Source organism: Triturus cristatus, chromosome 6 (assembly GCF_964204655.1).
Source record: "Triturus cristatus chromosome 6, aTriCri1.1, whole genome shotgun sequence".
NCBI classification, from domain to species: domain Eukaryota; kingdom Metazoa; phylum Chordata; class Amphibia; order Caudata; family Salamandridae; genus Triturus; species Triturus cristatus.
In genome coordinates, this window is record NC_140589.1 from 604,494,612 (window position 1) to 604,509,329 (window position 14,718).

At 46.6% G+C, this 14,718-nt stretch overlaps 1 protein-coding gene across 5 annotated transcripts in view; it reads right to left on the reverse strand.

Annotated features, from left to right (window-relative positions):
* SNX14 (sorting nexin 14) overlaps positions 1-14,718 on the reverse strand; it is a 609,680-nt gene that overhangs the window by 208,749 nt on the left and 386,213 nt on the right. For all 5 annotated transcript variants that reach the window (XM_085611049.1, XM_085611048.1, XM_085611046.1 and 2 more), the window contains one exon: positions 7,940-7,980. In XM_085611049.1, the coding sequence (XP_085467175.1) occupies positions 7,940-7,980 (41 nt within the window). The remainder of the gene's footprint in view (positions 1-7,939; positions 7,981-14,718) is intronic.

A 14,718-nucleotide genomic window follows, 5' to 3' on the forward strand; every position in this document is an offset into this window, starting at 1 on the left:
GTGTGTGTATAAAGGTACAGGGCCTCTAAGAGCGGCACAAAAGGTGATGCAGCCCTTAGAGGCCTTCCCTGGCCACAGTGCCTGTGGTACCTGTGGTACCATTTACAAGGGACTGACTTGTGGCCAAAGAGTGCTGATTGGGTTTTGTTTTCAATGCAGTTTAGGGAAAGAACATAGGCCCTGGGAACCTGTTTGGCAGGAACCCAGGGCACACTCGGTCAAAGTACATCAGCAGTTTAGCAAAAAGTGGGGGTAACCATGCAAAAAGTGGGCACTTTCTTAGACACATTTCACAGGATGTTATCACCCGCGAGGGAACCTGGTAGCCCATTGGCTAGAGACTGCAACCTTCCTTGACGGTAGTTTTTGGCCATTAAAATGGGAAGGCAGAACTCAGATCCAATTGAGCTGAAGAAGAGGACTGAAGAAGGACTGCCCTGCGGCACCAAGATCCCGGCGAAGAGAGGCTGCAGGATATTGCCCTGCAGCTTCAATTGGCAGATGTCTGGCGCACCCACTCTGCCACTAGTGGAGGGTACACTCACTATTCCGCACAGTATGATATCCACACGCAAATTGACTATTGGTTTCTCTCACAATCCCTATTGCCTAAGGTGCTGCAGTGTACTGTTTAAGCTCGCTCTTTTTCAGATCACTCCCCGGTCCCGGTCACGGTTGGGATCCCTCCCCGCACTCCGCCCCCATTCTTGTGGCGATTCCCACCCTATTCATTGCTGGACTCTGTTTTTCACTCTGAACTGCGTGAGGCTGTCTCCTCCTTCGATACAAATGTGGGTTTGGTCGACTCCTTTATGACGGTGTGGGAAACATTTAAGGTTTTCATTTGGGGTATTGCTATTAGTAAACATGCGGGAGTGCTTCGCGCTATTCGTGATCGCCTTACACTGCTGGAGGCCCGGCTTTCAGATATAGAGTCACGCCTGCTTCTTTCAGATGACCCTGAACTGAGAGAACTCCTTAAGTCCACATTGGCCGAATTCCATGAGGCCGCAGATAACGAGGTCAAGCACATGGGTAAATACGCTACCGCCAGAGCGTATGGCGAAACCGATAGGCCCGGCTCGGTTTTGGCGGCAATGGCCCGCAGACGACTGGACGCGCGAGATGCTGCTGAGATAGAAGGCGATGACGGGACGACTGACGCACCCCACTGATGTCAGTATGCAATTCTTATCTTACTATCAGGACCTATATAGCTCCAAACTTGCCCCGAGTGACGATGACATCACCAATTACTTGGAATATATACAACTTCCCTGGCTCCAAAATTCGCATAGGGAATTCTTGATGCGCCCGGTCGAAGCGGCGGAGATTCGACTAGCTCTTGGATCGATGCGCGAGAGCAGCGCACCTGGGCTTGATGGCCTCACAGTCACCTTTTACAAAGCCTTCAGTGATCTCCTCATCCCACATATCAAAACGCTGTTCCACGATATGGCAGCGAACAGCATCATGCCCCCATCTATGCGTGAGGCTTTAATTATCACCCTTTTGAAGCCTAACAAGGACCCCCGTAGATGCCCTTCTGACCGTCTGCTCTCTCTGATCAATGTGGACACTAAACTGTACGCAAAGATCCTTGCCAATCGTCTAACCCCGCTCCTTCCCCAACTTATTGGACCTGAACAGGCTGGGTTCATCCCAAGTCGCACGCTCACACAAAATATCCGCACAGTTTTTGGCGCATTGCAACATATCCGTCCGGAGGTCAAAGCCGCTGCGCTATTCCTTGATGCCGAAAAGGCTTATGATCCCATCGAATGGAAGTTTATGTACGCTGTGCTTCGGCGCGTTGGAGTTGGTGAGGTATTCATAAAAATGGTGTCGGTGTTATACAACTCCCCTGTGGCTCAGGTTTGCACGGGTGATGTGGTTTCCTCCCATTTTTCAATCCGCCGTGGCACAAGGCAAGGCTCTCCACTCTCCCCGCTGCTGTATGCGATAGCTGTGGAGCCCCTGTTAGGGGCATTACGTGAATATCACAATCACAGAGGGCTTCGCTTTCCACATTACAACCTCATTGTCTCGGCATATGCGGACGACACGCTGTTGTACATCATAGACCCCGAGACCCACCTACCCCCTGTGTAATGGGAGGTATTACGCTTCCTGGGATTGTCTGGCCTGAAGATCAATTGGGATAAGTCTATTTTGTTCCCATTGACACCTACCACGGTCCACTTTCCGCTTGACTTCCCACTCCAGTGGACCACCGAACCGGTGCGGTTCCTAGGTATCCAAGTTCATTCGGATGCCGAGGAGGTCCTTAGGGCCAATTATGGCACATTGATGGGGAAGATAGGTGATGACGTGGACAGATGGATACGTCTCCCATTATCTTTATTTGGCATAGTATCCTTGATGAAAATGGTTGTGCTACCTCGCCTACTTTTTCTGTTTCTCAATATACCGATCGTGGTTCCTCCATAGCTGTTTTGTGACTTGCGATCTCTGATGATCAAACTGGCATGGGCAGGCAAGACTCCACAAGTTGCCTTTGACACGCTAATGCTTCCGTATGCCGCTGGCGGCCTTAACGCCCCCAACTTCTAATTGTATTACAGGGCTGCGCAGGCCTCCCACGCTCATAGCTGGGTGCATGGTCCTCGAGCTCTGCCCCATTTCCACATTGAGAGGGTTGTCGCCGCCCCCTACTCGTTGCCTCGACTACTGACACAGGCCCCTACTCGACGAAGTGGCGTATTAGACTCCATTAATTCCGTAGTACACACGTGGAATGCTCTGCTGTGAATGCATGAGGGAGCGCAACTATACTCGCCCCGTATGTATATCGACTGGTGCCAGTGGTTTGTGCTCAGCTCAGATCGAGGTACCCTAGATTCCCTTCACAAACTACACATATATCAAATGGGCGATCTATTTCGTCAAGGACAGTTGGGCACCTGGGATGAGGTGGCAGGCACGGACGGCGTACACTCAGCCCTCACCAAGTTTCCTTTTTTTCGTACTCGGCACGCTTTGAAGGTGGTGTTGGGGGATGACTTACAGGAACCCTTGGCGACCCCCCCTCTGACAACTTTACTAAGTGCTCCCTCCCCGCGCGGTGTCATCTCCAAGCTCTACACTCTTGCACATAGTGAAAAAGCGTCTTCCCTTAGCGGTGTTAGACGAGCTTGGCAGGCTGACATAGGAACTCCCATCTTTGACGACATCTGGTTTTATTGTTGTGAGGTTACTCGTAGCATCTCCCTGAATGGCCGCCACCGACTGATTCATTTTAAATTTCTCAATAGAGTATATTACTCCCCTTTACGGCTTTTTAGATATGGGTTGTAAGACACTGCCGATTGTGAGAGATGCCCCACATGCAGATTTTTTCCACCTAGCATGGCAATTCCCGTCAGTGTTTCACTATTGGGAACTAATTTTCCAGAAGCTTAGTGATATTCTGGGGCTACCCCTCGCCCCAGACTCCCTGCTGGCGCTTCTTGGCTACACCAGACCCCTTAATAATGCTGTAAGCAAATTGGTTGCCATGGGCCTCCTGCTTGCTAAGCTGTTGTGGTTCTACTTATGTATATAACTCTGTCTCCTTTCCACTGCTCTTTTGCCAGTGCAGCTAGTTGCATTCCATGTTCTGATTGTCATTGTCCTGGCAACAGAATATTGGCAGAGAGAGCAGAGTGGAAGTTGGTGTTGGTGGAGGCTGTTAGCTGTTCTATGGACTGGTGGTTTTCTACTACTATTACTGGAATAAATCTCACTTAAACCTTTTGGAGGTGTTATGGATTCTTATGGACTTTACATAAGCGTTGATTAGCGATGCGATGGCGGAGGGGCCCGCTACCTACAGTTGCGGAGTGGGAGTGAGACATGTTGTGTTGCAACACTCAATCTGATGTCTACAGCGAACTGCTCCCCCCTTGTAATCGCCCTAAAAGTTTTTGCGGGCTATTTGCTCAATATCGAGCTGCTGCTAAGTCAGCAATTGAGGATCCTGATGTCTAAAGTGTGACTGCACGATCTCGCTACACTTCTTCATTTGATAGTTTTGCATATACCCTCCTCCTTGTTCTTTCTGACACACGGCCTCCATCTTGCCCTCAGCTCTTGGCGCCCACATGGTTCTGTCGCACTACCTCGCCATTAATTTACTGAGTGTCTGTTAATGTACTGTATGCACCTTTGCTGCCACTCATATTATCATGCACCTGTGCTCTGTATTACAACCGTAACCTTGCTATTGGTTTTTTGACCTTGGTGATCCAAATTAATGCCTTCACTGCTTGACTTTGTAATTTTCTTTCTTGTTATGTCAGCTTTTTGTAGGATTGCTTTCTTTTCATTTTCTTTAACTGTATTGAAATAATAAAATACAATAATAAAAAAATAAAAAAATCACCAATGTCATCCATTGGGAGGAAATTCACTTAGCAGGTAAGTTAGGTTATCGTTACTTTTTCTTACTCAGTGCTGGATCCTGGATTCAGCACTGGGACATTTCCTGAAAACAGTTAAGAAAATGCGTTTTGGTTAATCGGCTGATTTTTAAGGAATATTTGAGTTTTCAAAAGTCGACACATACTTTTTGAGAGAAAAAGTGTCAATGTTATCCTAAGAGGAAAAATGAGTTATCGGTTTCAAGGTAAGTAATCTGTCTTTTGAGTTAGAGTTCTGGGGTTAGATTCAGGGGTCTCCCAGGATCAGTGATGCACTGTTGTTGCACCTTCAGCGGCACTCGGGTGGCCGGTTGCAGAGTGTTGAGCCCCAATGTTATCCTATGGGGGATAGGGGTGCTCTGGTTGGTGGCTGCTGGCAAGCAGGCCACAGGTTTGTGGGAGCAAAGCTCCTAAGGTTAAGTTTAAGGCAAGTTGGGGGCCAAGTTAGCACCAAAGGGGCACCCTCAGCGACGCTAGGGCAGCCGGGTGCAGTTTTGAGGTCGGGTGCCCTGTTGAATTCAATGGACATTCTCCGGGACAAAGAAACACTGCAGGCTCGGGGACGAAGATATTCCAGGAGTGACCACCACTTCGAGGGGTAAGTTGGGATGTAGAGGGATGGTTAGGCACCACTGGGTTGGGCACACAAGGCCGTGGGGCAACGGGTGAAGGGGTGCCTTTGGACTTCAGATTTTTTTACCCGCTCTGGTCGCGGTAGGGGAGGTCTCATGGATTGAGGCTGCAGGCGTCGTCTGGAGGCTTGAGGCAGGTCAGGGGTCGCCGGATCTCGGTTCAGGATCGCCGGGGGGACCTCCTCGTGGTGTTTGTTCACTCAAACACAGGCTGGGCTCGGCGGGCGCAGAGTGTGCTGGATTCGCGGGTTCTGGCTGACACCAGAAGCTGCAGTTCAAACACGTCCGGTGTTCACAGGAGAAACAGCTTGGAAAGTGAATGCAGGCAGGTCCCCGGGGTTTTTGAGGTTGCTGGCCGCTGGACACGCCGGGTTTTTGCAGGAGTAGGTTCGAGGGGAGACAGGTCTGTAGGGCTGGGGTGAAGTCAGTGGGCGTCGTCCTCTTGTTAGCTCTGCACGGCTTCTCATCCTTCTTCTTGTCTTGTAGTTGCTGGATCTGAGGAAGGAAGGTTCAGGGTGCCCCTAAATACAAAATTTAGGGGTGTTACAAGTAGATGAAGGGCAGGGACCAATGGGTCCCTTCCCTGGGGTGGGTACACCCCCTATTCTGCCACTCTCCAGTGGGAGGAGTTCAGGAGCCTGTTCCTGGTTGTCTGGGTCCCCCCATCCTCAAGATGGCGGGGACTTGAGGTTGTGCTTCACCTCGCCTCCCCCACCTTAGGGGTGGAGTTGGCAGAGGTGGGCACACCTCTCTTCCTCACTTTGTTTTTCCCGCCGGGTCTCCTGCCCAAAGTGGGGGGTAGAACCAGTGGGGACAAGTTGCTGAGTACAGCAAGGGGTCTGGAGAAGCTCACAAAGCCGCATTCCTTTGAAGCTTCTCCTTCTTGAACCCTGCCCATCCTGGGGGAGGAGGCTTGTCACCTCGTCCCAGGATGTGCATTGTTTCAGGCCCCTGAGAACAGCAAGCTCTCGACCCAGGGGTCCAGAAACATGTCTGGTGGTGGCAGCCTGCGCAGCCACTCAGACAGGTCACTGGGAGTTGGTCGAGTTTCAGGGGTCATCTCTAAGATGCCCTCTGTCGTGCATTTTACATTAAATCCCACACTGGCATCAGTGTGAGTTTAATGTGCTGAGAAGTTTGATACCAAACTTCCCAGTCGTCAGTGCAGCCATTATGGTGCTGTGGAGTTCGTAATGACAACCTCCCTGCACCATATACTCTTAATGGCAGCACTGCACGTACAGGGCCCAGAAATGGACCTAGCCACTGTAGGAGTACAGGGCTCATGCACCTGTACCCTCACGATTGGCATAGGGCACCCAGCTAGAGGGTTGGCTGATGCATGCTAGGGCAGTGGTTTGTGGGCATGGCACACAGGGATGTGTGCCATGTCATCTCTTTGATTTGTTCTGCACCCAGACACTCAGCCTGCAAAGGCAGTGTGTGTGTGTGTCCGGGTACAGGGCCTCTAAGGGTGGCACAATAAGTGCTGCAGTCCTTAGGGGCCTTCTCTGGTCACAGTGACATGGGTACCTATGGTACCTTTTACCAGGGGCTGACATGTGGCCAGAGATGCCATTGGGTTTAGGCTTCAATGCAGTTTTAGGGACGGGACACAGGCCCTGGGTACCCGATTGCAGGAGCCCAGGGCACACTCAGTCAAAGTACATCAGCAATTCAGCAAAAAGTGGAGGCATACCATGCAAGAAAGAGGGCACTTTCTCACAAACCCTCCGGTGGACCTTTTTTGTTTCGGTGTCAAAAATTACATAAAAACCAAAACTATATAAATTGAAGTCGGATTACTTGACAGTCTCGTGTATTTCTTCAAGCGTTTTGGTGCTGTTTAAATGCTTTACACTTGTTCCTTTGTGTAAGTCTGACTGGTCAGAGCCACAGCTAGCCAGAGTGGAGCGAACGGTTTAACAAACGAAAACTACTGGTCCTAAAAGGGTTGGAAAGCATATTACATGGCAAGGTCGCACTACCACACCATATAATATACCCCACTTCCTCACACGGACCCACTCTGGACGATAATGTAGCCATGTTGGTCGAAATCGGTTTATGCCACTTGGTGTAATCCATTAACTGCATATCACAGATTTCCAAGCATGAAGTCTGGGATATTTGTAAATTCAAAGAAATGGGTAACTTGGTTTTTAGGACATGTCTATTTAACTATATCACCACATCAACAAAACAGTAGCACTATTAGGTGGACTGGAAGCTATTAATATAAAATGTAAATCTTGCAAGAATATCTTTTTTCATCTAGGTTTAGAAAACTAAGCTTCCACCAACGTTCCCAGCTTTGAGCAGGGAATATGAAATTATTATGCATACGGAATATGTATATTCTAAAGGAACGGGTTTGAAAATGAGATTTGACGGTACCTGGAAGTACTGAATTAATTAGACTCTGAAATATGCAAACTGCTATAAATAAATTAAGTGTGAAAATATATTTCAGATGTTAAGACCGATTTACGGATGCTAATGTATTGTATCTGAAGCTCAATGAATAAAAATACAATCAAAAACAATATTCAATGTCATCCTTTGATTGTTCCAGTTTATTCCTTTGGCATCTTGAACTAGTTATTGCTGCTACTGGTTTTAGTTAGTTGATTTACTCAGTAGAACGTATTGCCACACACGTCAGAAAACGTTTGAGTCTTAACTCGATCCAGTAGAAGCAAACTGCAAACAGACGGCGGAAAACTTCAGTATGAAGCACATTTTGTTTAAAGAAGTGTGGTATTCCCTACAAGAACTTTAACTAAGGGGACTTCATGACTTCTGGACAAGCGAAGCAATGGAATAGAAATATCCAAACAGTGCACAAATCAATCCATGCAGCATTTCAGCGCATCATCTACTGACCTCTTTCATTAGCTTTCCTGGAACAGACTTTATCATTTTCCCTGCAATTGAGAAAAAGAGACACATTTACAGACAACCAGATCCAGAAAACACATCTCAAGTCAAAGTCCATAATCACAACACTATACATGTTTGCCATTATTTCAATAGCAAGATTTTCCATTAGACGATACCTTTATAATTTAAAGCAGTGCTTCCCACCAAACTGTGAGTTACGACCTACTGGTGGGTCGGCAAAGTCCAGGCAATAAATAAAGATTCCTTTACATTCTGTATTTATTGTGTCAAATGTCAGTCTATGTCTTGTGCTTATTTTTCAACAGAGGGCTGTTTTTAGGTCTTGCATGCGCTGCCTCTACGAGGCATTAAGTAATCACTATTACTACTGAAACTCCACTCATTGCATTTGTCTTCGTTTTGTCGCTTGCCATTGGTGGAATCTGGCATTGCTGATCTAATCTTGCTGATTGTTGGCTTGTGGTCCGATACATCACTTCCTTTTCCTTCCCTTTCTGGAGGAAGCAGCATCGACCAACTACAGTTAACTTATTCTCCTGGCTGTTTTCTTTTTATTTAGGGACTACTTTTTTTCTTTGCTGCTGGCATTTCCACATCTGGCAGCTTCCTGCACTTACCCGACCCTGTTTATTTAATTACGTTTAATTTATTCATAATTACATTACACTTAAATGATGCAGCCCGGCCGAGGCTCGAACCCTGTTTTCCTGCTCCAAAGTCAGCAGCGTTATTTGTTGAGCCACCTCCTCGCACCATTTGTTGTACTAGGTTTCAAATGCTACATTTGTTCGTCTCAACCGTGTTTATTTTAAATTGTATCTGTCTCCCCCACCATGTATAATATTTTTTAATCTATCTCTCCCCACCCACCCCGTCCGAGATCGCTGTTTATTTTTTATAATTAAATAATGCATCCCAAGCCGAGGCTCGAACCCTGTTCTCCAGCTCCTCTGTGTACATCATCAGTGACAAGCCCGGTGAAGAGGCCTCCACCTCCCACTACAAAATAGGGCCGCTGTGACAGGCATCACTTGCAAGTAAGTGTTTCACTTCCTGTTTTATTTTTGGACCGTTCCTTCAGTGCCCCTTGTTTAACCCCTTCGGTGCTGACGATGGCTGGGAGCCGTCATGGCACACAGTGGGCGTGTGCTCATAACGGCTCCCAGCCGTCGTGACACCCACCCACGGGGGAAGCGCTGGGGCTTCCCCCGTGGGACACCGATCTTTGTTCCTGCACTGGGGAAGGCAGGGGAAGGGCTTCCCCTGCCTCCCCCCGCCACCCCCCTCCACGTCATCAATGACGTCAGCACGTAAGGCGCGCTGACGTCATTGGAGGCTTCCCTTAGTTTCCCAACGCGCTGGAAGCCATTTGCTTCCAGCGCGTTGGGAAAGTAAGAGGTAAGTTTTGCCTCGTGGAGGGTGGGGGTGTATTTCCAAAGGCATCGGAGGAAAGGAAAGGGTTTTCCTTTCCTCCGATGTCTTTTGAAAAATGCATTCCTGCTGCTCGTTCGCGCCTGGGGCGCGATCGTGCAGCAGGAATGCATTTTTGTGTGTTTGGGGCGCAATTTGTCTCGGGGAGCGGCCCCTTGGGCAAGGGTCGCTCCCCTTTTGGGGGTACAATTTTAAGTTGGATCTGCCCCCCTTGGAAGGGAGCAGATCCGTTTGAAAAAATATTTTTTAAAAAGTTGTGTGTGGCCCAACCGGGCCTTTTTTTATTTTTTGGCCCCCAATTTTGGCCAATCTGTTTTGGGGAGCGGCCCCTTGGGCAAGGGCCGCTCCCCTTTGGGGGTAAAATTAAAAGTTGGATCTGCCCCCCTTGGAAGGGAGCAGATCCGTTTGAATAAATAAAAAATAAAAAAAAGGTGTGTGGCCCAACTGTGCCTTTTTTAATTTTTTTTCACCATTTATGGCCAATCTGTTTTGGGGAGCGGCCCCTTGAGCAAGGGTCGCTCCCCTTGGGGGGGGAACATGTAGTGTTATTTTTTTTAAAAAATCGGTGTATGTGGCCCTACTGGGCCAGTATGATGATTTTTCTTTTTTTAAATGCCCTAGCTGTTTTGGGGAGTGGCCCCTTGGGCAAGGGTTGCTCTCCTTGGGGGAGCAAAATGTTTTTGGGGAGTGGCCCCTTCGGCAAGGGTCTCTCCATTCTGGGGAGCATATTTCTTGGCCGTTTCTGACCCCTTGGAAGGGCAGATTCAACTATTAATTTTATTGTATGCCCACTAGGCCACCAGGGATTGCTTTTTTGTTGTTGGGAGCAGCCCCTTGCGCAAGGGTCGCTCCCCTTTATGGTTAGTTTGTGGACTAGTGCATTATTTGTATATGTGATTGTAATGTTTTATTTCTCCTTTTTATTCTAGTGTAAAGCTTTTCATTCATGTTTGCGGTTTCGGCAGTGGTTGTTTTGCAGTTTTACGTAGTTGACTTTTTTTGGTAAGAAAAACATTTTGTTGTATTTACTCCAAATGATTATTATTGTCATGCATGAATGAATTTTTTTGTAAGTGGTTTCGTAATGGCAGCATATTTTGTTAGTGTTTTGAGCATGTAATTCTTTGCGATGTGTTTTGGAATGTCTTATGTGTAATTTTCTTTTCTTTTTCTTTTTTAGTGGGATATTGTTGATCGTTACTGTGTCTGTGCAGAGTAGGTGGTGGTGAGTCTAGCTGCTTCTGGCACGTGAGTGGTATCGTTTTGGAGTATTTAGGTCTTTGTGATAAAGAGGCATTTTGTTTATAACTTATTTTTCAAAGTGTTTGTGGTTGACTGGTTTGACAAGTTACCTTTATTAGTAAGGATTATGGCTAGCCGTAGAATGACTGCTCAGCAGGTTGTTGGTATGCTGCTTGAATCTTTCTCTGAGCAGGATTATGAGACTGACAGTGCTTCTGAGGGAGAGGAGGGAGGGGAAGATTCAGGCAGTGAGTTTTCTCTCCACATGGAATGATCGGATGATGAAGATACTCTCAGTGCAGATGAAGCTACTCTCAGTGCGGATGAAGTGCCTGTTTTAGAGGAGGATACTGCTGTGCCGATGGTACAAGAGGCATCTGGATTGCAGCCTGAGGCTGCTAGGCTTCCTACTGGAAGTGCTGGACTGTGGGTTGATCCAAACATGGTGCAGCCGGTGTTGCCTACCTTTAGTGGTGATGCAGGGTGTAGAGTGGATTGTGAATTTTTTTTGCCTATACAGTTCTTTCAGTTGTTTATGGATGATGTATTTTTGGCTGAGATTGTTGAGCAGACTAATTTGTATGCTGAACAGTTTTTGAGGGACCACAGTGCCACACTTAAGCCCCACTCTAGAGCTACCCGGTGGACTCCCACAAATCTGGATGAGATAAAGCAGTTTTTGGGTTTGACTTTTTTGATGGGCTTGATAAGGTAACCGTCCATGGCTTCATATTGGTCTACCAGTCCCTTGATGGCAACAGCCATATTTCCTGCAATTATGTCCGGTGATCGGTATGTACTTTTGCTTCGGATGCTGCATTTTGTTGATAATACTTTGGCATTGCCACGAGATCACCCTGACTGTGACCGTCTTTTTAAGATTCGGCCTGTACTTGATCACTTTGTAGATCGATTTTCAGAAATCTATACTCATGGGAAAGAAAAATCTATTGATGAGTCTTTGGTCCTGTTCAAGGGCCGTTTGGTTTTTAGGCAGTACATCCCTAGCAAGAGGGCATGGTATGGAATTAAGTTGTATATGTTGTCTGAGAGTAGGACAGGATATGTTTTTAATTTCCGTGTGTACACTGGGAGGGATTCCACTATTGACCCCCCCTGGTTGTCCGTCTACTTTTGGAGTTTCAGAGAAAATTGTGTGGGATCTTGTTAGAAGACTGTTTAACAGAGACCAACATTTGTACCTTGATAACTTATACACTGCTGTGCAGTTGTTTAAGGAATTGTTCAAAGTTGACACTTTTGCTTGTGGCATAATCCGCTCTAACCGTAAAGGTTATCCCAAAGAGCTTGTTTCCAAAAAACTTCAGAGGGGGCAGAGCAGTTCCTTGCGTAGTGATGAACTACTTGCTGTGAAATTTGTGGACAGGAGGGATGTGTACATGCTGACTACCATCCATGATGAGAGTACTTCACCTGTGGCTGTTTGGGGTCAGTTTGCTGAACTACGCAAACCGGTATGCATTTTAGACTACAATAAGCACATGGGTGGTGTTGATAGAGTAGATCAGAGGTTGGAACCTTACACTGCTATTCGTAAGGCGTACATTTGGTACAAAAAGTTGGCCATCCATCTCTTCAATTTAGCAACTTTCAATGCTTTTGTTGTGTACAAGGAGTGTTCACCTGAGTCTAAGTTGACTTTTGTTCGGTTTCAGCAGTCTGTGATAGGAAGCCTTGTTGTTGTGGAACAGGCAAGAGTTCCTAGAGTTGGAGTGGTGGAGGATGTGGCTAGATTGAAAGATCGCCATTTTCCTGATTTAATTCCTCCCACGCCCCAAAAAAACAATCCCTGTAAGAGATGTAGAGTCTGCTTGCGAAGAGGTGTGCGGAAGGAGACTCGTATGCAATGTGCCGATTGTCCTTCTAATCCTGGGCTGTGTGTGCCCTCATGTTTCAACTTTCCCACACAGAAATGTGTGAAACAAGTGATTTTTTCAGCTAAAATTGAGGTTTGCAGGGGATTCTGGGTAAGGAAACGTTGGGGGATCCACGCAAGCCATACCTCCCTGGAAGCCGCCGGGTGTCTAGTTTTCAGAAACGTGTGGGTTTGGTAGGTTTCCCTAGATGGCCTCCGAGTACGAGGCCAAAAACCCAGGTGACCCCCCTTGCAAAACCAGGTGGTTTTGAGATAGGCAATGCTGATGTTGCCTCACTACGTTTTGGGCCCTTGCCTGTCGCGGGTACTTGGGCCTCCCACACAAGTGAGGCACCATTTTTATCGGGAGACCTGGGGGAACGCTGGGTGGTGGGAAATTTGTGTGAGCCCGGTGATGCCACAACTTTCCCACACAGAAATGTGTGAAAAAAGTGATTTTTTCAGCTAAAATTGAGGTTTGCAGGGGATTCTGGGTAAGGAAACGTTGGGGGATCCACACAAGCCATACCTCCCTGGAAGCCGCCGGGTGTCTAGTTTCTGGAAATGTGTGGGTTTGGTAGGTTTCCCTACGTGCCGGCAGAACTAGGGTTCAAGAACTACAGCTAGGCACTTTGCAAAAAAAAGGTCATTTTTCACTGCAAAATTGAGGTGTGACCACGTTGCGTTTTGCGCTGTTTCCTGTCGCGGGCACTAGGCCGACCCGCACAAGTGAGGTACCATTTTTCTCGTAGGACTTTGGGGAACACTGAGTGGGTGGAAATTTGTGGATCCACGCAGATTCCAGAACTTTCCACCACAGAAATGTGGGAAAAATGTGGGTTTTTTGTCAATTTTTTAGGTTTGCAAGGGATTCTAGGTAACAGATCATGGTGGGTGGCAGTCAAGTCACCCCATCCTGGATTACCCTGGGTGTCTAGTTTTCAAAAATGTATAGGTTTGCTAGGTTTCCCTAGGTGCCGGCAGAGCTAGGGTTAAAAAACTACAGCTAGACTCTTCGCAAAAAATGTGTAAATTTTCATTGTGAAAATGTGGTGTGTTCACGTTAGGTTTTGAGCCATTTCCTGTCGTGGGCACTATGCCTACCCACACAAGTGAGGTACCATTTTTATCAGGAGACTTAGGGTAGTTCAGATTTGTAAAGCAACTGTTATTACCTATTGATTGTTGATGCATTTCTCCCTTCCAAATGAAGGACATTGAGTAAAAAAAAAAGTCATTTTGAAAAATGACCAATAATTCTCATGCTAGTATGAGTATTCCCAATTTCGAAAATGTGCAAATATGCACTGTTTCTAAACTCTGAAATTTGTTTCCATTTCAGAAATACATAGGTGTCTTTCATACCGATTTTTCCATGTATACATTTTCCCACAATAATTGCTATATACCCGGAACATAATAAAAAACCATTACAAAATGCTGCTCAGTTTTTTACTCTGGGTTCGTTGGGCTCTTGGTGAACCTACAAGTCCTATATATCCCCACAACCAGGAAGGTCCAGCGGATGTAACGGTACATTGCTTTCAAAGAGATGTCATAACTAGAAGAAGTTACAGGTGAAAACGTTGACACAAAAGGCTGCATTTTTCAACTAAGTTTTAATTTTTCCTATATTTAACTGGTAGTTTCTATAAAGAAACCTTGATGGATCTACACAAATGACCCCTTGCTGAATTCAGAATTTTGTCTACTTTTCAAAAATGTATAGGTTTCCAGGATCCATTATTGCTTTTGTACCCATTTCTACCATTAACTGGAAGGAGGTTGAAAGCACAAAAAAATAGCAAAAATAGGGTAGGTTTCAGAAAAATGCCAAAACTGTGTAAAAAATGTTGGTTTTCTGACAAAATTCTGTCATTCCCTAAAAGCTGGAGAAATGGTGATTTAAGCCCCACAAACCCTTTTTTGATACCATTTGCAGAGAAAAAGCCAGACACTTTCATTTGCAGCCCGTTTTTCCCATTTTTCACAAAAAAAACCAACATTTTGCTGTATTTTTACTAATTTCTGGGAACCCTCTAGGAGAATCCACATTCCCTGGGTACTTTTAGAATCCCCATGATGTTGGAAGAAAAGGACACAAATTTGGCGTCGATACCTAATGTGGTCAAAAAGTTACAGGGGCCTAAGCACGCACTACCCCAAATAGCCCAAAAAAGGCTTAGCACAGGAGGGGAAAAGGCCTAGCAGC